This window comes from Panicum virgatum, chromosome 9K (genome assembly GCF_016808335.1).
Source record: "Panicum virgatum strain AP13 chromosome 9K, P.virgatum_v5, whole genome shotgun sequence".
In the NCBI taxonomy this organism is placed as follows: Eukaryota; Viridiplantae; Streptophyta; class Magnoliopsida; order Poales; family Poaceae; genus Panicum; species Panicum virgatum.
Genome location: NC_053144.1, coordinates 5,165,767 through 5,190,467, shown reverse-complemented (window position 1 = coordinate 5,190,467; position 24,701 = coordinate 5,165,767). Strand labels below are relative to the sequence as shown.

The 24,701-nt window shown below is 45.3% G+C and overlaps 1 protein-coding gene across 1 annotated transcript; it reads left to right on the top strand.

Moving 5' to 3' along the window:
* The first annotated feature begins 7,124 nt into the window (after nucleotides 1–7,124).
* On the top strand, nucleotides 7,125–15,347 carry LOC120649579 (protein ESSENTIAL FOR POTEXVIRUS ACCUMULATION 1-like). The gene is made up of 8 exons (XM_039926413.1): nucleotides 7,125–7,369; nucleotides 8,486–8,556; nucleotides 8,904–9,812; nucleotides 9,910–9,988; nucleotides 10,112–10,177; nucleotides 10,793–11,374; nucleotides 11,487–13,596; nucleotides 14,797–15,347. The coding sequence occupies exons 1-8, from the start codon at nucleotides 7,267–7,269 to the stop codon at nucleotides 14,969–14,971; spliced, it is 4,095 nt and encodes a 1,364-aa protein (XP_039782347.1). The 5' UTR covers nucleotides 7,125–7,266; the 3' UTR covers nucleotides 14,972–15,347.
* Nucleotides 15,348–24,701: the final 9,354 nt, after the last annotated feature.

Below are 24,701 nucleotides of genomic sequence, written 5' to 3'. Positions count from 1 at the left end.
TGGGCAGTGAAGTGCCACTATCGCGAGGATAACAACTAACACCCACACAACAATATTAACTACGAAGAGGGGTCATTAGAGTCTTGCGCCATACAGAACTTCCTGCGGGTGACCCTATCCACAGGCAAGGTTGGGTGCAGGACGGAACCTCTACTCAACGTCTTCGGGAACGAAGTCTGGATCTTCCTCTGTAAAAATTAAGAATGGGGTGAGTACAAACGTACTCAGCAAGTCCAACCACACCCACGGAGGGGGTATAAATAGAATATAATGCACATGATAAACCAAGGATAAAGCTTGGGTCTATTTTGTGGAAAGCTAATTTTATGCATGGGTTTATTTGAAAAAAATTTTCTTAGAGCAATTCTTTTGTCACCGTATGGGGTTGATCCACACAGGATCCCAGTTTTAAATTGCTACCGGACTCCTCGTCCGCCGTAGCACACGGCACAGCTACCGGACACTTTTCCCAAAACCACTCACGCCAACCCATTCGTTCCCAGCAGAAACACTAGTTGTGTGACCAAACCATAACTCGCCCAGTACCGTGGGCACGGCTATTCGAATAGATTTGTAACTCTGCAGAGGTGTGCAACTTTACCCACAAGCGGGGTACCACAGCACGATCACCTTAGTGTCGGTGCAGATCCCAACAAAGTCATTACCCACGTTAGCTAGACCTGACTAGCCACCACGGGATCCATTAAGGGGTCATCGACCTATCAGCGAGGTTTAACCGGGGCATCAGTCACACAGAGCTTATCCCTTCTCCTTGGTCACCCGTTGCTCTCAGCTCTCCTGATGGCTATCAGACTAACTAGTGGGGTTTATGCTAAGCCGTTGCTCATACAACGGTCGAGTGGTTTGCACAATAGTGGAGTTAGGCAAGATGACACACCAACTCGGTCCTTAACTATGACAAGATGGATATCTCCCTTCCTTGCTCAACCACACAGGTTCGAGCACACCGTTCGGCAAATCACACAGAAGTGCCATCCATCTCGTCTAAACTCATCTTTCGAAATTCCACATTTTTTTCTTCCCACACACTCACACATTTTCCCTTTATAAAATGAGTTGTATCGTGTTTAAAGTCCTAAGCGTTCTAGCAGCGATTAACGTCCAAACAGATCACATTCAGACATTAATCTAGGTGATCAAGGAATAGTTATAACAAATCAAGGGGTGGCTATCCAACCATGTTTTCAGCAGGCAAAACATATGCAATTTTATAAAACAGGCCAATAGGTTGTGTTTATAAAAACTAGGACAAAATATGCATCAAAGGACGGGATTGAACTTGCAGTTCACAAAGTCGAGCTCCTGCTCGCGGTACTCGTTCTCGGGCTCTGGCTCGCAATACTGCTCTGCGTACTCCGGCTCGTGGTACTGTCCACCAAACTCCTGGGCGTTCTCCTCCTCGGTCACTCCGTCGGCTACGAGCGAGAACGGCACAACAGCACACAAACAAGCACAACATATAAAAATAAAATGAGCTGGGAAGGAAAGGAAATAAAATAGGAGTAATAGATAGTATGTGATTTTAGAAGAAAAATTTATGAAAAAGAATTAATTGAATTGGAGCTTGGGTGGGTGAAATACGAGAAGTGTAATATAGGGTGTGGTGATTAAATAAAATGGATCATCTCCAATCATGGGCATGGCTTGTACGTGATGGGCTGAGCATGTGTTATCTATACTTGGGCTTTTAGATGCGATTAACACCTTGGCCCAAGAAGAAAGGAACAGAAAGGGCACGACATACAGGGGCTTTGTGCTCCCTGCGTTGGCCACCATGGGAGGCACGTGAAGCTTCTGCAGCTTGCCAAACGGCAGCACGGCCATCGTAAAAAAAACTGAGATCATGGGGAGAAAGAGGAGGCCGAGGGGGTTCCGGTTTGGCAGTTTCGAGCATGGGAGGCGCAAGTCGGCTCCGGCCGCGTGGCAGCCTTGGTCGTGGCTTCCTGAGCTTCATTGAGCTCGGCTCAGGAGAGGAAGCTACGATGGGGATGTGTGGAGTTGATGAGAGAAGCTGCCATGGGTCTCACCTTCACCGGGAACAGCTCGAACGAGGGGACGACTCTCGGTTCTTGTGAGCGGTGGATTAGCTAGTGGAGCGGGAAGGCTTAGCGAGCACTGGATGGCGCGGCGGGGAAGAGAACTCGGCATCGCCTTTTATAGGTCGGGGATGGGGATGCAGCCAGGCATGTGCGGCCTCGCGCGGCGCTGTGCTTGACGGCGCTGCAGCTATGCGTGCGCGGGGCTGGTTGGCGTGGAGCGGCGCGCTGGTGGCCGGCAGCGGGATGCGCTGCGGTCTGCGGCGAGGTGACGGGTGCGGCAGGGCGAACTGTGGCGAGGTGACGGGTGTGGTAGAGTGAACTGTGGTGAGGTGACGGGTGCGGCAGAGCGAACTGTGGTGCACGTGGTCGCGAGTGACGGGCATGTGAGGCCAAGAAGTAAAAGACGCCGGCGACGTTGTTCCGAGTGTGCGCGTGCATGCTGCCGCGGTGTCTCAGTGTCCTCGAGAGCAAGTGGTGTAAAGTTTGGTCCGTGAAGCTCGCATCCATGCAAGTGGCTGCATGCGCATGCTTAAGTGTGCTACTGCATGTGTGGATGGGGTACGTGTGAGCTCACTTGATGAAGAGAGAAATAGAGATTATGAGATAAAGGGATGCTGATTGGTTCAAGTGTGTGTGAGAGACAATGATGATTAAGTTTGAGGAAGATTAGGCGCACAAGGAGTTGAGCTCAAGAAAGAGTTTATGCAATTAGATTTTAAAAAAAGTCTTGAATTCAAATGATTTTTGAATATGAATTTTCGGGCTGTTACAACTCCCTACCCATGCCGCGGAGTGGTTGGCAATAAATGTGCCCGTCCCGTCGGGTAGTTGGGCCGCGGCTCCAGCCTGCGGAGGGTAGTCTCGAGCGAGGCGGAGTTTCTCCCGCGCCGAGACCCCACGGAGGGCTCGGCTGAGGGGGCCTCGAGCGAGGCGGAGATTGCCTGCGCCTCGAGGGGCCTTGGCGGGGAACCCTCGAGCGAGGCGGAGTCGGCTCTACGGCTGGTGAGGCCTCAGAGGGGCCGTACCGTGGTGTTGTGCCGTGGGATGGGCGTCTATTTGGGCCCCTTTCTCCTGGAGTAGCTTTGGGCATCCAAGTTTAGATGTCAGCGCTGCTTCCAGGGAGAGACTTGGCCCAGGCGCCTAATCTCTTTTTGCAGATATATATATATATCTCTGTGTGTGTGTGTTTTATTTTTTGTTCCAGTTTGAGATGTGTGTATTATTAGTCAATTTGTGATGAGGGTCCTAAAATAAATTAGTTTATGTCAAAATATATACATACTGGAAGCTATTGTACACTAATTTCAAAGTTTTACATCTCTAGGTACAAAGTTTTCAATATATCTGCCCAAAGTTGTGCCCCCTCCGAAAAAACTCCACATTATGACATGGAATTCTTTTTTTGTTAGGCATACAGGTTTAGTTAGTGCTTTGAATTGAGGGGTTCAAAGTTTTTATTTCATAGCTTGATATATTTATTACTTTTGTAACCATTTATCCAAAGTTTATATATATATGATCCGAAAGTTCCCAATATTTACATTCAAAGTTTTCAAGTAGTCAGTGTAGAGTTTTAGTATGGAACCATATAAGTTTGGACATGTGATGTTTTATATGCTTCATAGTTTTTTTCACAAATACGAGTATTAAATTTTCAAATATCTGCATTCGAAGCTAGGTATTCTATAAAAGTTTTCCATATAAGAGGAAAAAGCTTTCAAGATTCTACTATAAAGCGCCATCGATAGAACTTCAAATATATGTAATTTTTTGTAGCATGGAGTGCATAGTTTACATTTCGTCAGTACATAGTTCCATATATTCATAGTGCAAAGTTTGGAATTACAAAGTTTTTTTCCATAAATACTATATTTTTGAAATGTGCAAGCAGCAATCCCCTGAATATAGAATGTAAAGATTAGAATAAAAGTTTTATACTAAACATAGACTTAGTTATTTTTGTTTTTACTAAACACAGTGTCCTTTTTCGTCCCCAATCATGCATGTATATTATTTTTCTCCCCATTAGTTGAACCTCAAATTTTTGTCAGTTCTGTGACTATGATGTGTCCACATTAACAAGAGCTTACTAAACTCCCATTTTGTATAGATCAGACTAAAGGCTCATTGATATCTCTTAAACAAGATTTGGACCACAACACTTAAGCATTCATGTGAGATCAAGGCACATTGGTTGCTATGAAAAAATTCTATACATATGTGTTTGAAAATACACCGGTATGAAATCTCTAAATTTGGATGCTAAATTTGTTGTAATTACAAAGTTTTAGAGTTCGGAGTACAAAGTCAGTAATGTTATATTTCTAAAGTTCATGTGTTCTAATGTTTAGGGCTGTAACATTTTTTCATATAAAGTTTTAGAACAGAGAAATACAATGTTTCTGATAGGCTAGAACAAAGTTCCCATTATGGGAATGCAAAGATTTTTAATTACGATGTATTAGATGTAAAAGGATAAAGTTTTGAATGTTGTCTCGCAAAGTTCCATTTTTTTGAAGAGTAAAGTTGGATTCACGAGAATATAAAGTTTATAACATGTTAGTAGAAAGTTTTCTAATTTTGGGATGCAAAGTTCAGAGTTTATTGTACTAATTTTTTTTACAATAGTAGGGACATATTTGTTGAGTTGCTGGTATATTGGCAACTAGCCAAGGCATTTGCATAGTAGGGCCTTTTGTTTTGACTAAACCATGGTGAATTTATTTTGTGACTTGTGATCATGATGTGTCCACATTAGCACATGGAGAATATTAGCTATAAATAGAAGTTAGGAATGCAGATCTTTTTTGTGCATGTAGTTCATAAGTACTTCAAATTAGCGTATTTGATTTTTGAAATATGCTAATTGAAAGTTAGAAGTATAGAAAACTTTTTTATACTTTGCTAACAATATTCAAACATAAAGTTTGAAATATGTAAACTTAGAGTTAAGAATGTAAATTTTTTCGATGTATGAGTCAATAGTTTTTCAAATTCAACTATAAAACCTCGAATATATACCTCAAAAGTTGAAAATACTTTATTTTTAATTAGCATATTTTGATGTTCGAAATACGGAATATGAAAGTAGAGGACATAAAACATTTAATACATGATTTTATGAAATCGAGTGCAAAGTTTTGTATATGTGATTCAAAAGTTTATAAAATTCATATTAAACAGTGCCTTTTGGGCGATTTTTCGGCAGAAGTAAGCATGAAAAAATGTCATAGATGTTAGCTTGTAACTAATACCACAAAAATCTTGAAAAATTGAAAACTATGAAAAAGTAGTAATTATCTAAGCTAGCAGCTTGTTGTACATACCCGCTATTGGCAAGTGGGAATGTGTTGCAGATATGCACCTAACCACCCAGCTAGTTGTGTATTTGCGAAGTAAAATAAATATAAAATGTATTCGCCACAAGCTAATCTGTATGCGCGTAAGTCGCGCACCCATTAACAACCCCATATTTAAAGAACACAGTTTCATTCTTCGCAAAGGTTTCTTTGTGTGCTAGTTCAAAGTTTCTTTGTGTGCTAGTTCAAAGTTTGTAGTTTCATATTTTAAAGGTTTTTGGAGAACTACATAAGTTTAATTACTATACTACTTCTAAGATTACATATTTAGTTTTCAAAAATTTTGGGACTACAAAGTTTATTAGTGTGTTAGTACAAAGTTCATGGTTTCAGATTTCAAAGTTTTTGGAGCTGCAAAGTTTATTACTATGGTAGTATAAATTTTATATTTTCAGATTACAAAAGTTTTTTGTAGCTGCAAATTTTATTATTGTGGTAATACAAAGAACATGGTTTCAAATTTCAAAGTTTTAGAACTACAAGTTTATTTGTGTGCGTGTACAAAGTGAATACTTTCATATTTTCGAAGTTTTGGAACTACAATCTTTTTTAGTACGCAGGTACAAAGATCATACCTTCATAATTTAAAGATTTTTAGAGCTAATAAAATTTATTAATGTGATAGTAAAAAGTTCAAGCTTCATGTTGGGAAGTTTTCGATCTAACAAATTATTATTACGGTACAAAATTTGTAGTTTTAAATTTAAATTTTTTTTGGACCTACAAAGTTATTAATACACTACTATAAAGTTTTATAGTTTTTCATATTTGATTTTTTTTTTAGAATTACAAAGTTATTAATGTGCTAGCACAAAGTTTGTAGTTTTCGATCTAGATTTAAAAGTTTTGCGACTATAATTTTTTATGTATCTAAATATATTGTGTACAATAACAAGGTTTTATATCTTGAAATACAAAGCCTCCAATATTCACGGTGCAGTTGTATTCTTTTTTTTTATTTTTTATGTAGAGCAATATTTTAGTTATAATTTTTCTCTTTTTTTCAATTTTTCATTTAAAACCAATTATATAAGTTGAGCACAAGAGTTATAATTTTTCTCATTTTTTTGAATTTTTTAGAGTATTACCACTGAGTTCTACCAGTGAAGATAGAATTATGGTTAAAAAAAATAACGATGTTGGATGAAGAACATGGACGGACCATCAGTTTTTGTTTATTCTATTTTATAGAGCGACAACCAATCAATTCTTTATTTTATCCTACTGTGTGACTAAACTTGAGACACTAAAGAATTGTTCCGTATCTTTTTTTTAATCAAATCTTAGTCTTACTAGTTTTACCTGCATATGTATGTGAAACCTGTACCAAATCTTAGTCTTACTAGTTCTATATGCATATATATGCGAAATTTTCCGCCCATTCACTCACACACCCACCCACCCGTTGTCTCGAAAAAGAAAAAAGAATAGAGTATAAGGCAGAGTAGAAGTCAAATGTATATTCGCTAGTACAAACTACTGGTGCATGTGCGCTGTTTTCTACTTGCAGCGCTAATGACCCCGCTCCATAAAAAAGAAGGTTTGGCAAAAAAAAAAAAGGGCAGGCTGTAAACTGCAAAGTTTTCTCAGAGACCATCCGTAATTACAGACTAAGCCGAGGGCCCGTGAGTAAAAAACTGTCACGTGAAAAGCAGCTAGCTGGGTTTGTACGCGATCCCACGTCTCCGTTCTGGCATCCGCCTCGTTAAGCTCGTAAACCCCCATCCCACTCGCTTCCTCTTCCCCGCTCGCTCGCTCTCGCTTCCCCTCCCGGACGAAAACCCCATTTCCTCCTCCCCTCTCGCGAACCCCAGCCATCGCTAGGGCTTCCGCCGCCCGCCGCGCCCATGGCCGACGACGGCGCCGACGCCGACGCGGGCGACCGCGAGAATGCAGACCCCAACCGCTGCTCCACCGCCGGCGCGCCTCCACCTCCCGAGGACACCGCAGGTGTGTGGCTGGTTCCCCTCCCCACCCTGCGCCTTCCCCAACTCGCCGCGTCCCCTCGATCGGGCGCTTGAACTGGAGCGCTGGGCCGCTGGCGCGGACCCTAGCTTGGTGGGGTGGCTTGATTTCCCGCTGGTGGCGTGGTTGATCCATCTCTCGGGTGCGCGCGCGCGCGCACGGCTCCGTACGTGCTGTGCCCGGGTTCGCGCGCCGTTTGTGCGGCTTGTAGTTTTTGCGGGGTTTGGGTGGCGTAGGCGTGAATCAAATTGGCGAGCTTGCGACGCCCGTTGGGGTTTTCTTCGGTTGTTTCGTGGACGATCGATCTTACAGTTTCTGTCACACTGAAAAAAGTTTCTTTGGTAGAGCGATTTTGTATGTGCGTGGGTGTTGTGTTTTAGTGTGCCCAGCATGTGAGACTACTGCTTGGACTTTGGATAGGTTAGAATATTGCAGCACTTACTGCTTGTTCCGTGCTAATTTTCTCATTTTTGACACATTTTTTGGCAGTAAGTTGATCCCCGACACGCTGTTGATGGTTATATACTGTGTGCATTGGTGTTCAGTGGCATTACTATATACCCTAGAATGCTTGATATTTTCGAGATGTATCATATAGGTATTACGTTTTGATGGTGATCACTATCAGGTTCCCTTTTGGTCGGTCATTTACTGTTATGAAATCCTGCAGTGATACTAGTTCCAGCGGTCTCTTGAAAGTAACATTTTCTGTAGATCCACTGTAACAAAACACTGCTATTGATGGTATCTTATGTTGGAGTTACTGATTTGAAGTGCAAGATCTTACCACTACTGTGACAACTAAGAACTTAACCTCTTTTTTTTTAAATGAAAAAGTTGACAACCGCTTGTTTTACATGCTAGCTTTGAGATTGGTATTTTCTGTGTAAGCAAATTCACACTATTGCATTAAACATATAGCATAACCAATACCCCCTGTTACAGTTGTGGTTTCGCCCCTCTCCTTTGACATTTATGTTTCACTATGGACTGTCCATGTCTTGTACATAAGAAAATTATTTTCTGGTTAAATATTGAGACTTGTTGTTTCGGAACACCATGGTTTTTGTGCTTGCTTACAATACCGTTTTGTCTCTGCAGACAAATCGGACCTGGATATCAACAGCACACTCTCTACTCAGTTGCTTGAGCCAAAACCCAGGGAAAATAAGGTAATGACAGTCACTAGACAAGTAAAGGATAGCTACTGTAGTCTGTAGAAATAGCATGATCCCTTAGACACCTGTGCTCTTGGGTAGAAGATCTGTATACATCACATTTTCTTTTATCAATAGTTCAAGCCAGTTTTTTGCACTCTTCTTTTCTCACAAAGATCTTATGGGCTCAAGCATTGTAAATTTCTATACCAGAACAGTTCTTTTTGCTAGTCTGGCCATGTTATGTGTAACAATAGCAAGTTGACTGTTGAGTAACAGAATTTCTTTTAGATAGCTACCTCACGTTGTCGTTTCTGATTTAATTATGTGTTATATATTTGATGTTCATCTGTTTGTTGCAGGAGCCCGGGTCACATGATATCCACTCTAATTCTGCAAACACATCAGGAAACAGTGATGAAAGGAACAATACTCTAAAGAAAAGAGATGTTTTCAGGCCTTCTGTGTTTGATAGAATAGCTAGCCACCATGACCGACGGTGTGATGATGCCACCAAACCAAATTCAGATTCCCATCGTAATCGTTGGAGGGAAATGGAAAAGGAACATTGTGATATGAACAAGATGGAACGACACTGTGATGATTCCAAGCAGTATCTTGATAGCCGTCCACGAGAGCGTTGGGGAAGCTCATCTAGTAAGGAGGGAAACTTTGACCAACGCCGTGATAATAAGTGGAATGCTCGCTGGGGTGTCAGTAGTAAAGATTCTGAAAATTGGCGTGACAGGTCATCAGATTCAGATAGAAAAGATGATACTCCCCGTGAAAAAGTTTTTTCTCACAATACAGGTACTGGGAAAGATGTTAGCAATCCTGAGAAGGGGAATGAAAGGAACAGCAATATTTCTCAATCTTGGAACTCCAGCTATTTTGCGAGCCGTGGCACAGGAGGTACTTCTCATCATCATTCCCTGGCACCACAGAAGTCATCTGCTTCACTTGTATACAGTAGAGAGAGACAGGAAAGTGATAACCCAAACTCTACAAGTTCTCACAGAAGGCTTACATCTGTTACAAGCAAAGTCAATACTCGAACTACACGCCCATTCCACCTTGGCGTACTTTCAGATAGGCCTGGTGGTGCATCTAGAGACTCTGTGCGTTATAGCAGGATGAAATTGCTTGAAATTTACAGATCAACTGATGTTACAAACTTTGCAATGCCGTTAGATGGTACTGAGGAGATCTCACTGTGGCAAGAAGATCCTATGGAGCCTTTTGCTCTCATTGCACCTAATTCTGAAGAAGCGGTAAGCCTGTAATTTTTACTATTATTTTGTCTTTACTGGCATAGGAAGATCTTATGATAATAAGATTCTTGTCTTTTAACTTTCATTGTGTCAATAGTTTATTTTGAAAGGAATTGAAAGAGGGGATGTCACAAACAGTGGGGCACAAGCTTGCAAAGATGGTTCTGTTGAAAAAGGTAATCCAGATGCCATGCCACTAGAACAGTTAAACTTAAGTTTGAAGCAGCTCCTGACTTTTGTTATCAATCTGCAGAAGCTCTTGAATCACATGTTGATTGTTTTTCACTTTCTTTATGCAGCTGGAAGAGAAGATCAGGTAGGAAGCAGTGAAGATTTCAAGGGTGAAACAACCATCAGCAGCGGAGGTATGTGGTAGAGCTCCTATGCATATATTGTGAATTCAATATATTTGGTTTAGTATCAGCGTCCCATGTGATGCTTTTCCCAGGATTGCGCGACAATATTACTTAATGTGCTCTAAATACAGTTTGAAATGAGATGGATTGATATCAACAGACATAAGTTCATGCTTGAGAGTGACAAATTTACTAGCAAAAATGCATTTCTGATTATAGCCAGCAGAATATTTTATGATGTTCCTTTCTGTTACAACTGTTTAAACTAGATAGCTTATAACCACATGTTTCCTTGTAGAAATAAAGAAAAGGATAATGTGTTTGCAGGCTCAGTATATTTAAGATTATTGCACACTAGGAAATGTTCTGTGGATAGTACCCAAATTGGTGAAATTATTCAATCCGTTTCCTTCAATTTATTTCATCTGAAGTTACAGCTTCACAATAAAATCCTGTGTATAGCAATATTATAGATATCCATTTTGTTGCATTTTGTCCGCATCTGGGATCCTTAGCCTTTGAAGTTGTAATCATGATATTATGCATTACTGCTTTATCTTGCCAGATAATTTTTCTATAGCTTATTTACTAAATTTTAGTATCTGTGATGTTCGTCTTTGCTAGGAATTCCTGTGGATGCCGATTTGAGCGACCGCTTGAAATCTGATAAATCTCCTTATACTGCTCCACAAGAATCTGAGTCTATTTGTGGTCGTATCCCTGGGCCATCTGCTGAATCTGGACATCAGTACAATGTCTTGGACCCAGGACCTAAAGTTGGTGAAATGGATGGTGTAGGTAACATTATCAGCCCAGAAAACCTTTCTTTATACTACAAAGATCCAAAAGGGCGAACCCAGGGTCCTTTTTCTGGATCTGACATCATCGGTTGGTTCGAGGCTGGTTTTTATGGTATTGATTTGCTAGTCCGCGTTGCAAGTTCTCCCTATGATTCTCCTTTCTTATTACTGGGGGATGTAATGCCACACTTACGAGCAAAAGTAAGGGTGCCTCCAGGCTTCAGCAACACCAAACCAAGAAGTATGCCAGGGACCTCACATCTAGGACCAGTGTATCTTGATATATCCGAAAATGGGTCCATAAACAAGAAGGGTAGTGTAACTGAAGCTGGAAATCACTTTCTGGAGTCTCCGATGTCTAGTAACACCCTGAACCCCAGAGCAGAAACTGGCCCTGTTACTGGAGGTTTGTTTCTCATCAATGTCATTCTTTATGCCCATTTCATGATAGTTGTTTTTATCTCTGTCTGTATATGTTGTGCCAATCATGACGTGATGCCATTTTCTTTTGATGTCAGGTATGAATGAATGGACCTGCAGTGCGTTTGGCAATCTTTCTGTTCCTGGCGGCGAGAATTCCAATAGCATAAACTATCTTGCAGCACAGAAGGGGCTGTTAGAGAGAGGAAATCCCTTTCAAATAGAAAGTGATATTGTATCAGTTGAACAGGCACAGAACAAAGATTCAGTCCAGTCAACATCACGCTCAACGTCATTCCCTCAAATGGTTGACCCATCAAGAGAAGCTCCCCAATCTCAGGATGTCAACCTGCTGTCAATACTGCTTCCTGCAGGAAAACATCAAGCACCGACTGCTAATTCCGGATTGCCACTTCGGTCTATTCCTGAGTCTGGAAATCTGCATCCTGGTATGAGTGGTATAGATCTTGCTCAAGAGGTACATGGGCGCCAAAATGTGCACAATTCTCAGAAAATACATATTGATGGTCAACAGCATTACTGTGTGACACAGAATCAACCAACTGTGGCTTGTTTGAATTCACAAACCTTGCAGCCAGAAAAGTTTCTCAGTGAAATATCTCAGGAGCCTCAGTTATTACACATATTGCAACAACAGTATCTGCCATCAGAGCTACAGTTGCAGTTACTGATGCCTGGAATTTCTCAACCTCAGCCCTCTCTATCGAACAACATGCTACAGCTCAGGCAGCAGGAGCACCAAGAACTGCAACAACAGCATCAATACATTTCTCAGGTCCTACCTCATGATTGTTCTACGCAGCAGCTTTATGATCCTTCTTATGGGACAAAGCACATTGCGTTGTCGTCTGGTGATTGTTTGAAGCTTTGTCTTCAAAGAACACAAGAGATTCTTGAACTTGCTCAGAAGTTACCTTGTCATGGTACGCATGAGATGCAACAGCCTAGAGGTACAGAGGTTAGTGGTTTCTCGGAAAGTTGGGCTCCTGCTCTACCGTTGCCCCATGAGATGATGATCTATGCACCTCGGAAAGAATGTTCTGCTGGTCTCATGCAGGGTTTTGCAGTTATTGATCCTTCAGGAAAAGAAAATACAGTTATTGACTCGCCATCTAAGAAAACTGTGAGTTCAGAATCTAATGAGGACAGCAAGGTGGCTGTTTTGGAAGCTAAAGGTTTTCCTCAATCATATCAAGATGTTGCAACTTTGGAAAACGTATCATCTCATGTCTCCAATCAAGTTCATGATGCGGAAATTTCCTCTGTCCATCCTTATCCATGGAAACCTACTCCAGATGTTAGGACTAAATCATTGTCAGAAATTCAAGCAGAGGAACAATTGAAAGCACAGAAGCAAACAGCCATGGAGAGTGCTAAAGTAACTACAACAGCCCCTTCGGTGTCATCTGTTCCTTGGGCTAGCTTGGCGCAAACTTCTGAGCAACATTTTGGAGATGAGACCAAATCTATGGGTGGTCGAGAAAATGTCAATGTATCACAGACTAAGAGAAGCCAGTTGCATGATTTATTGGCAGAAAAGTCGAATGACAAAGATGCTGTCATCATAGATAGTGCTGATTATACATCTTTTCCTCCCTTGGCATCTTATGCTGCTCAGTGTGATGCTCATTATCTCGATGATAGTGATTTCATTGAGGTCAAGGATACAAGAAAGAAAAGGAACAAGGCAGAGAAATTCAAAGGTTCTGCAGTTAAAGCCTCAGCACCACTTATTTCATTTAATCCGTCAGTGATGCCTGTGCCTATTGAAAAGGAAAAACCTGGCAAGCAGGCCCAGCAAGAAAAGGATGAACTTCTTCCTCTACCAAATGCTCCATCTCTGGGAGATTTTGTTCCTTGGAAGAGCGATGAAGCAAATGTTGTACCTGGCCCAGCATGGTCTACTGACCCTTTGCAGGTGCACAAACCATTGTCTCTCAGAGATATTCAGATGGAAGAAGAACAGGAATCAGGTAGTCTGCAGCAACTAGTACCAGCATCATCCCATGCAGAAGAGCCTATGAACCAGCAGAGTCATGGGAATGATTCATCCTGTCAAGGTTCTGGATCACCTCCATTGGGGTTTAATGCAACCCTCCAAATGACTTCCCGAGTTTCCAGTCACTCCAATATGCATTCTGATGAGGATCTATTTTGGGGGTCTCATGAGCATGCAAAGCAAGATAAGTATGTTCTTAGCTATGGGATAACTTTGTCAGCTTTTCTTAATTCTTATTGATGAAATTTTGGACCTTGACCTTGCCAAACTTATACCCTCTGCTAGCAAACTTATGACTAATATACATTAAATAGCATTTGAGGGGTTTCTGTTAAAATTGGTCTGCAAGACTGCAACTAAACCCGTGAGAGTTTTCTGGTTTTTTGTTTGCTTGATGTGAAAAATGTTTGTTTACTTGACTTAATATATGTGCATGGACATCTCAGTACTACAACTTATTATGCACATCCATCACTCTCTGATTTTGAGTCTGTTTTATCTGTTAAACTTGTTGTAATATGTAGTAGTAGCATGCATTATGTGTGTCCTTGCACCTGTGTTGACTTAAAAAAATACTAGATTTCAAGATTGATGTATCTGTGATATGATTTTGATCTTTGATCTTTGATCTTTCAAAAACACAACTTTCTTTGGCCTTGTGCAATCTGTTGGCTATTTTGTGCTCACAAATAAAATGTCACTCAGATGTCCAAAAATGATATTATTATTTTCTTCCACAACACTGCAATTTAATTGTTTCCCAAATATATGGTAATGAAATTAGTTGTTAACGGTAAATTGCAATCTTGTGGACTGTATAAAAGGTGAAAGGGGTAGCTTTCAATTGTTTCTAGCAGGATATACAAAATAGGGGCACATTGATGTAACGTGTTTTGACTTCAAAATAGCAAACTACTCAGGTCCTTGTTACGCATAGCTCGTGCGGTGCTTAGGTTGATTAGCTTCTTCAGTACACAACTGTTGCTGCGATTAGTCCATTAGTATCTGTAACGTTACCGTGTGTATTTTGATACTCCTGTGCTACACTTTTTATCTACAAGTAGAAACACGTTAATTTGGTTTCCAGCACCTCAAGATGAGTCGATGAGATTACAATATTCTGTCACTGTGTTCCCTCCAATGCCTTCATGGAGGATATGAACTCTCAGGTTATCTTGCTGCATAAGTTTACATGGTTGTGTATTCTTAATCTTATACATGTTTTCATTATTCATAAGAACAAGTTGGGTGTTTACCGCCTTACCTTTGCTTATAATCAAATAGCATAAAGCCATCTTCAGTTTCTTCCGTTGAGCCTTGTTTTGTAGACGATTCTCATGCATTGTTTGACACAATGAAAATTTATGTTCTCCGAAATACATAACCAGGTTGGAATTCCAATCTGCAAGTAGTGGAGGAGCTTCCATGTTCAATGCGACATCTGCTGCATTGGGTATTCAGAAGAAAGGGAAGAAAGGTAAAAGGCTGAGCTCATCAGTTTTGGGGTTCGAGGTTCACAGCAATCGGATCATGATGGGCGAGATAATGCGTGCAGAAGATTAGAGAGTCACGAGTAACGACGGCCACCAGTTCGTTTACCGATGCACATAGCTTACACTTTGCATCACCGTTTTAGTACGATCTTTTTGCATAGCAGACAGTTTTCTACAGGTGGTTATTAGTAAAGCAGATCATTCACTGTCATGGTTCACGGCAGAAGCGATGAGATTTGAAATTGAGCATCTGGCAACAGATTTGGTAATGGTTGTAACTTAAAATTCGTGTAACATATGATGCGAGGCGGATTTCGCCTAACATATATACTGCAAAACTGGAGGGTGGAGCTTCCAGAGTCACGGGACACCATCATCAGGTTTCCCTTGCAGGATGGAATACTGCAATGCCGAGTTTTGACCATTCTGAAAGCAGGTTTCTGGTACTCCAAGCTCCAATGCATAACTATCCCTGAAATTTGATGTTTTTTTATGGGACTGTTTTCACCATTCAATTATGCAGTAACGAGATAGCGCGAGCAAGTAGCAAACCATATTACAGCACTGACTTGACCAAATATTAGTTCGGACTCCAATTCTTTTTAGTTGCCACCAAGCAATAAGGGAAACAAATCCTCTGCAGTAGGAGGACTGAGCCGTTGTCACGCGGGCCAGGTGATCACTAGGGCCACACGGCAGTGGTCGAGTCTCTCTGCAGTTACTGCAGAGGAGACTCATCCGCAATAAGAGCATGTGGACACAAGCGAGCGTTAATGCATTCGTCCAGTCCTGGTAAGTCTGTTTCTGTTTTCAGGCGGCATTTTACCTACCGACGGCAGGCTGTCGTTTTTTTTAAGGAAAGAAAGTTGTTGACGGTTGGCTGGTTAATGTATATTGGACTTTGAGGAAGTTTAGATACATGATAGTAATAAATCAGAAATATACGAGTAAATCAATTATAATCACATAGCCCATAATTGAATCAAACGAGTTACAATTTTTATCGATGAGGCAACACATATATGGGCGACTACTGAAACAGATCGTCGCAGTCTCAGAAAAAGAAGAAACCGCCAGTCGCAAGATAGACCAGCAGGTATACCATGGCGCACATGGTGAGGTCGGCCGTCGGCGAGCCCGCGCTGCGTTGGCCGGCACGCTCCTCCTGGACGTGCGCCGCCGCCGCCGGAGCGTCAGACTCGGCCTCGACGCGCCGCGCGACCTGCTGCGTCCACGCGCAGCTCCCCGCCGGCCCCCTCGGGCTCGCTGCCCCGGGCACGCCGGGCGCCGCCTCCTCCTCCATGTCGACGATGCCGTCGTCGCTCCCTGACGGGTCGTGCTCCTCTGGTCCGCCGCCGCGGGCCGTGGCTTCTCCCGGTTCCGGCCTGGGGTTGTCGGCGCTCTGCTCGGCGTCGTCGTACACGATGCAGATCGCTTTGCCGTTCTTGCAGACGACCCTTGCAGGCCTGACGACTGCTTCGGGGTCAAAGCCGCTGTAGAAGTCGGTAATGCTGGTGCCGAGCTCGACGGGGAGCGTGCCGAATTCAACAACGTATCCGCACAGCCCACAAACACCAGGGATGGCGTCGTCGTCGTCGCTCTCCTCCGTTTCGGAGTCGGAAGTAGCAATGCCGTCGTACTTGCGGCCACCACGGGACTCGGCGGTCGGCTGATCCTCTCCGACGACACTGGTTGCGACAGCACTACCATTGACATCGCTCTCGCCTCCATCGCCACCATCGATGCCTTCTTCTTCTTCCTCCTCCTCCTCCTCCTCTTCTTCCTCCTCTTCTTCCTCGTCTTCTTCTTCCTCTTCCTCTTCTTCTTCATCACACCAGCTCCCTTTTGCTTCAGAACTAGCTGCGCCATCTTCCACGCCACAGTCGCTATCAATGTCATCGTAGCTGCGACAAACAAACTCTGGTAGCCGTGTCAAGCAAACTTGCGGCAAAGCTCTTGCCGCCCTTTCAAAAAAGAACTCCGAAAGCGGACTCTGAACCCTGCTGCCTCTTTCTTCCATGTCAGAACTACTATCAATGTCACCGTAGCTGCGACCAGCATCGACTTCATTGTCTCTCTCTTCCGTGTCAGACTCAGAACCACTATCAATGTCATCGTAGCTGCGACGAACGAACCCTGGGAGCTGCGGCAAACGAACTTGGGGCAAAGCTACATTGACATCAGCAGCAACCTCCTCTTCCATGTCGGAGCCACTATCAATGTCATCGTAGCTGCGACCAACAAACTCCGGCCGCTGGTTTTCAGCATCATGGCCATACTCCACATCAGCATCAGGAGCAACCTCAACGTCGCTCTCTCCCACACAATCTTCTTCCTCGGTGTCGGTGCCACTCTCTTCCACCTCCGAACCTTCAATGCCGTCCTCTTCGTCACATTCCTCGCCGCAGTCGCTTTCTTCCATTCCGCAACTGTCATCAATGCCGCCGTACTCGCGACGAACGGGCTCCGAGCTCCCCTCTTCTTCCATGTCAGTGTCAGTATCGGTGTCGTCAAGCTGATGATCCTCATCGATCCAGAAAAACAGTGGAGCAGGAACTTCAATGCCTGTGGCTTGCTCAGCATTGCGGGTGGTGCCCGTCCTGGAAAAGGGTACAGTGTCATCATCAGAGTCGTCAATGTCGGCGTCGGCGTCGATTGCTGTGTGTCTGGTCGCCGGGATCTCGAAGCAGTCATCGCTGGAGCTCTCGCCATCGACGTCTTCCTCCTCCTCTGAGATTTCAGTGTCCTCCTCGCCAGAGCTCTCGTCGTCGTTCTCCTCCTCCGCACCAGAGTTCTCCATGTCCTCCTCCTCGCCGGAGCTCTCGGCGTCTTCCTCCTCCACTCCACCGGCCACCTCCGGCAGCGCCTTGTTGCACGGCGAGACAGTGGTCCCCGATGGCGAAGACGTACGAGGCGCTTCGACGGAGCTCCCCGTGCCATGGGGCTCCCCAACCTCGGGCTCGCAATCCTCTTCGTGCGTCACCGTGTCTCCGCCGTCCATCTCCCCGGCGCCTCGGCTGCAGGCGGCGCCGCCGAAGAGGGCTTCAGAAGAAGAAGAAGCCGAGAACGCCTCGCCGTAGGATACCACCCTGAAGAACCCTGGCGGCGCCGGTTGTGGCACGACCACCATCGCCGGCGGCGGCGCGGCGCTGACGCCGTCGCCGGCGCCAGCGGGCCGGTCTCTGCGGACGCGCACGATCGCGAACCCGCTGTCGCTGCCGTCCTCAGAGGCGCTGTCGCTGCCACCGGGGACCCGCTCACGGCAGCCGCCATCGTTGCTGTCGCTTCCGCTCCCGTAGCCGTCGCCCAGAAGAACCCAATCCATGGCCGGCCGTCGTCAACTCGCGAAACACCAGCTTGATCGTCGACGAAGCAAATAGTTGCGTGAATTTGCCTAGAGCTTGTTTGATTCATAGGGTGCGCGTCGCCGTGCATATATCTAATCGGGCGCCATGGATTTGAGTCGGACCAAGCCAGGAGTTCCTGTCGCGGCCGGCTGACACGTCCGAGCAGTGATCGGGAAGGTGCCCACGAGACGTGTGGGTGAGGCCGCATGCAAATCGGAAAATTTCTACTTGCGTTCGGATTTTTTTTCTATTTTGTAATCCGAAAAATTCGAAATAACACACAGGACTTCTTTTCATCAATTATATAAACTAAAAAAGTCAAACAAATTATAATTTAGAACCGAGGAAGTAGGTTCTTAAGAAAGGCTATGGATCTGGGGGCAGTCATCAAGGCTGCGCTGGGGAGCCGCAGCAGCATCTCTGAACCATCACACGACAACAATCACAAGCAGCTGTCCACCAGCAAGCTGCAAGCATAAGCAGAGCTATTTGCACTGCGTTGTACACATACGCAGCATTAAGGTTCTTCACTAACTGATGTTTGTTTCTACTTACAGTTGTACTGCTTTGTGATAGCATTTTTTTAGATAATTTATGCTAAATCAACTAGCATTTTGGTAAGGTAATGACTTCTCTCCAACCGGCCGTATTCTAGTTCATTGGAACGGCTGCCCGAGTCGGTTCAGCATCCAACAAAATATTTAATTAGAACGGTTTCCATTCTTCTCCGCCCCACCCACCCACCCACTCCTCTCCCCATTCCCCTACCCCTTCCTTGGCAGATCCACTGCCGCTGCCCGTTCCCCTCCGCTCCTCCCCGCCACTGCGCCCTCCCCTTCTCTCCCCACCCCACCGCAACCTCCCCTTCTCTCCCCACCCCACCGCAACCTCCTCCTCCCCTCGTCCACCAGCTTCGTCCCTCCGCGGCGACATGCAGGCACGCGTGGGAGGACACGGCGGCGCGGCATGGCGAGGATCTTCGCCCTCCGAGGTGGCGCGCGGGCACACGCACGAGGACATGGCGTCACGGCGAGGATCTCCCTCCGCAGCGGCGCGCGGGCCCGCGAGTGGCGACACAGCGGTGCAGGGCGTCGAGGATGAGGTGGCGACTGGGACGAGGAGCGGCGGCTCCGATGCGACTGCGGGTGGGGCGAGGAGCGGCACACGGATCCGTGGGGCTGCAGTGTGTGGACGGCGATGCGGCGGCGCGCAGGGGCAGTTTTTCGCCTCATGGTTATCACTGCTAAGTAATGTTCCTCCTTCCCCTCCCCCTCCCCCTCCCCCTCCCCTCTCCCTGATTGAGGCATGGATGGGTTTAGAATTCGGAGATTTGGAGCTGGGGATAGAGTGGGGGTTAGGCATGGACGGGTTCCTCCTTCCACGTCCCTGAAGTCACACCATCCTCGCTGGATCTGACGCCCCCATACCAACATGCATTTTTGGTCTTTTTTGAGTAATTTAGTGTATCATGCTAAGCATTTTATATTGAATTTCACAAGGAAATTTATATTGAATTGCAAGCAATTTAGTGCCATTACGCGTGCCACTAGGGGCACTTCATTTCTCCAGTATGTTTTAGTGATATTGTTGGCCACTTTCTTTGGGATCTTATTATGATTATCGACTACTTGGACTGGAATCAGAGTTTCTTTAGCACTAGAATCCATGGATTTGTCCATAAAAAATTGATCCTATGTAAGAGGCTTAGATAGGAGTACTTTCTGATGATCTGCCATCTTCTTGTGTGTAACATATGAATTTTCCATTCATGAAATTATGCACTTTAGGTTTGAGTTATCATTTTTTCTAATGATCTGCCATCTTCTTTCTTTCTGATTTAGCTCGCCGTCTGCTCCTGCTACTTCGGGGCCAAAGGAATCGAGGCTGTCCTCCGCTCCTGCCTCCATCTCGAGGAGCTCTCCATCAAGCACCTCCATGGCCTCGCTAAGTCCGAGCCCATCAAGGCTATGGATCCGGGGGCAGTCATCAAGGCTGCACTGGGGAGCCATAGCAGCGTCTCTGAACCATCACCCGACAGCAAGCACAAGCAGCTGTCCACCAGCAAGCTGCAAGCATAAGCAGAGCTATTTGCACTGGCGTTGTACACAGACGCAGCATTAAGGTTCTTCACTAACTGATGTTTGTTTCTACTCACAGTTGTACTGCTTTGTGATAGCATTTTTTAGGCAATTTATGCTAAATCAACTAGCATTTTGGTAAAACTCATAAGCATTGTAATTGGGTTAGTAATGTTCTTTTAGAATCTCATATAGGCATTTTAATGTTGGTTCTCAAGAATATTTTAAGCATTTTAATATTCTACAGAGGCAATAATATTAGTACCAGCAAGCAAATATTACTCGACCTAGGCATAACAATACAAGTTTTAGAAGAATTGGGTCCGCAGCTGTTTGTGAACCATAGCTTTAATTTTGATGTTTCTGTTTGGTAGCTTGGCGAGCCTCCTGTACCGTCAGCACCAGGAACACCTATATGTGATCCTCATGGCGATCCACCACTGGTGGGAGACTGCTGGTACAATTGCACCCTTAAGAACATAGCTGGGGAGGACAAGAAGCAACGGCTCCGGAAGGTGCAATTCTTGTGCCTTTTTTTCTTGTCCCTCTGTGTAGTTTCAGTTAAAACAATCCAAACTGACTTGACGACTGTTATAGAAGATGGAGCTTTCCTATCCCCATGTGTGGTTGACTTTCTATTTTGTATGTTATTTAAGCCATTTGACAGGCACTGGGATGAACAATAGTGTGGTTTTAAAAAAGCTCTAACTGATGAACCTGTCAAGTGGAATCTGCGGCTCAATGGATACTCAACCTGTGGTCAGGATGGGGGTGTACAGCTCCCTCATGCGTATGTTTGTAGCCGCACCGTCCAAATTAAACCGGCTTAAATGCACTAACCATCATGTTAATACTTAATCAAGTTACTGTGCACTTAAAACGGTGTAACCTGACAGGCTGTCGGGTAAAATCCCGATTAAACTACTGTACTCCAGGATCACAATTGCACTTAGACCCGTACGAAGACGAGCACAGGTGATACCAGCACACAGAAGTCTTCAAATTAATTTACAACACCAGTTTTACATAAAAGGGTTTAAATACAAACAACAGAGTTCAAAAGCACAGCGGAAGATTAAAAATGCATTCGAAATACAATACGATAGCTACGACGACGATACAAGGTGAGCTCCACATCCTGCCCACCGATGTGATGCCAACCTGCCCAAACTTCACGGGGAAGATGGGGCCCACTCGACGGTCCAACCCGGAGGAAGCGGCTGTCCAATCCAGGACGCACAGATCTCCTCGAAGTCCGCGGGGATACAACCTGCTTAAAAGGGTACAACAACAACCCTGAGTATACTAATACTCAGCAAGGCTTACCCGACCTTGGGTATACTTAGCCCATTACCTAGACATGCAAGGCTTTTTGGCTCTGAAGTTCTTTTGCTGAATTGCTGCTAGGATTGAATCCTTACTTTCAATATTATAGCTCCGTTTAGTATATCAAGTATTAACTAAGTTCGCCTAATCATCTAGAGCACACATGGTAGATTAGATTAATCTTCAGAACAACAGGTAAAGCATTCCATCGCTACCTTTCAATACTTATTCCACTTCTTACTACGATGTGACGCAGTGACCAAGGTTCTCTTAACCGAGAGAGACGGCGAATCGATCCGATTTAACCTTGCAAGGTGGACCTAACTCACACAACACGTGTAAACCCCGTCGGGCCACACACGTCAACCGTTCCCATCATCACCCCGACGTCTGAATCACGCCTGCCAAAACCCGGGTGAAGGGTCCCTCACGGCGAACTCCCAGAGAACCTGGAGGCGACATACAATCCAACACCCGCCATCATCCCACTCCTAGAATAGCAGGTCGCGATTCAAAGTATCATTGCAAATCAGGTAATTAGCTTACCGGTTTCGACTACCTCCTACTTCCGGCATATGGTTAGTACTGTTCAAACTCGGTCATCAGGGCCAACAACGGTACGGTCCTCAATCGACACAGGCGGAAGCTACTTTCCATACATTCCATACCCATAATCCAAATTTCTCTCCGCCCGGTCTCCATTTTTCTTTCTCACAGATACATTCTCAAACCACTTTGCCATAAGCAACCAGGACCTACAGCTCGCGAGTGACAGGAATAACTCGACTTCTACCGAGCCCTAATTAAGCATTGCAATACTAACGACCTGCACACTAGTAGAGTAACTGAGGAAACCTAGGGATCATGCATCTACGGTTCCAATCAACTCCTAGAACGTAAATGCACAATAATTATATAAACATTGAATAATTTAAATTATGGTTATGCTCCGGGGCTTGCCTTGCAGGTCAGCGGGGTTAACGAAAGCCTCTGGAGTGGGCTCAACGGCGTCCTTCTGCGGCTCTTCTGCTCGTAACTCCTGGACCGGCTCAGCAACTAGCTCGTGGACAGCTTCGTTCATGGCGTCTACATGAATAAAAATATGCCATGCAACAATTTAGAACTCAGTGCAAAGCATGAGTGCTTATAAAAAGATGCATTTCAAAACGATACAAAGCAATGCATTTCGGAAGTTCAACTCGTTTTAGCCTGAAGTGTTTCCTTCCAAAAACAACTACTAACTGGCTTAGAGTGGTATGGAGTGAGACAGAACTAGCTTTGCTAAAGCACACAGGCATGAAACAAATTAACTACCACAATAAATAAGGAAAAGAGCATAGCTAGGGCAAACTATAAGCAAAACCCTAACTTGCAAACATGATCTAGTACAAAAATAACCAGCTCAACTTGATAACGATAAAGCATGCCTCAGAAATTTTCCAACGTTTAACGATGATCGAGAGTATTCATTTTAAACCTAGAAAAGCAATTAAACCACAATAGATCCATGCACTTGCACATAGAACATGCACCTAAAACTTTTTCAGTGAACTACACATACAAGAACTAAGCCACTGCAAATTTTTCATAATTTTTAGAGCAACAGAAAAAGTGGTAATAATTAAACTAGCTCAAGCACAAAACAAAATATTAACAAGGGTAACAGTGACAAAATGCATGCTTAAGCATTTTTCCTCTAAAGATCATGATTTTAGAAACCTAACAAAATTGGGTTTGTATTTTTAGGAATTTCCTGCGAATTTCTACAATTTTTGGAAGGTTTCAGCCATTTAAATAAATGAAAAACAATAAAAGGGGGGCTGACAACTGGGCCCCACACGTCACGGAGCCCAGCCCGCCCCCCTCCTCTGCTTCGGCCGCGCATGACCTGGCGCGGGGGTGGCGGCGCTGCCGCCCGCCCACGGCTCGCCGGCGGTGGGGCTGGCCCAGCCGCAGCCAGGGCACGCCGGTGGGGCTAGCGCAGGGCGGAGCAGGGGGGCGGCCGCGGGGAGGCACAGGGAGGGGCTGGCGCGGTGGCTCGCGGCGGCGCACGCGATTTGGAGCGGCGGCGCGGCGTCGGCGGCGGCGTTCCGGCCACTGCGGCGCAAGGCGGCGGCGGGAGCGGGCGGCGCGAGCACCAGGGAGTCCGGGCGGCCCTAGGGCGCGAGGAGGTGGCGCCCAGGGAGGAGCAGAGGGGGCTGGCGGCGTGCGCGCGCGGCGGGCGGCGCGTTCATGGCGGCGCGGCGGCGCTTCGACGGCGGCGGCCGCGGATTAGGGTGGGGAGAGGGTCGGGGAGTGAGATAGGGTTGCGGCCGAGCTCACCGTGGATCGATTTTGCGCGGAGGAAGGCCGGAAGGGGGTCGTCGACGTGAGGGCGAAGCTCGGGGCGGAGCTTGACGGAGGTCGGCGATGGCGAGCGGCGGTCTGAGCTCGATTTCGGCCGGGGTAGGGCACGGTCGCGTTCGTGGAGGGCTGGACGAGCTTCGGGGCGAGGTGCAGTGGGTTGGAGCGCGACTAATCGAGCTACGGCGGCGAGGTTTTGCCGGTGCGACGAGCGGCGGCGGTTTCGCTCGGTGCTGCTCGCTCGAGCTCGGCTCGTCGTGCACTGAGGAGGAGAAAGGAGGATTGGGACGGCCCGGGAAGCTTCGAGGTCATCCGCGAGGTGAAGAGCGGCGCTCAGACGCGATGGCCGATGCGTGGAAGCGGCGCCGACGAGCACAGTCGCCGGTATGGCCGGCGAACACACCGTGTCGAGCACAGTACAGGAACAGGAGAGGCACAGTAAAACCCAATGACAAATTTTGAATGATTTTGACCTGTTTTTGACCGGCCAAAACTCAAAATTTGATATAGGAACAAGAAATTTGGCCAAAATAAAAGTTGTAGAGGAAGGAAAGATCTACAACTTTCGTTTTGGGCGAAAATTGATTTGGAGCTCGAATCGATGACAAAAACGAGATCGAAAACGGCTAAGACAAAGATTAAAACGCGGACTCGGTTATCGCTAATGACGCGCTTAAGACCGGATTAGCGATTAAACACGTGGTTA

Coding starts and splice junctions, on each gene's coding strand:
- LOC120649579 (XM_039926413.1), top strand. CDS start 7,267: ATGGCCGACGACGGCGCCGACGCCGACGCGGGCGACCGCGAGAATGCA. Junction 9,813..9,909: donor CACCTAATTCTGAAGAAGCG/GTAAGCCTGTAA, acceptor TTGTGTCAATAG/TTTATTTTGAAAGGAATTGA. Junction 9,989..10,111: donor AGATGGTTCTGTTGAAAAAG/GTAATCCAGATG, acceptor TTCTTTATGCAG/CTGGAAGAGAAGATCAGGTA.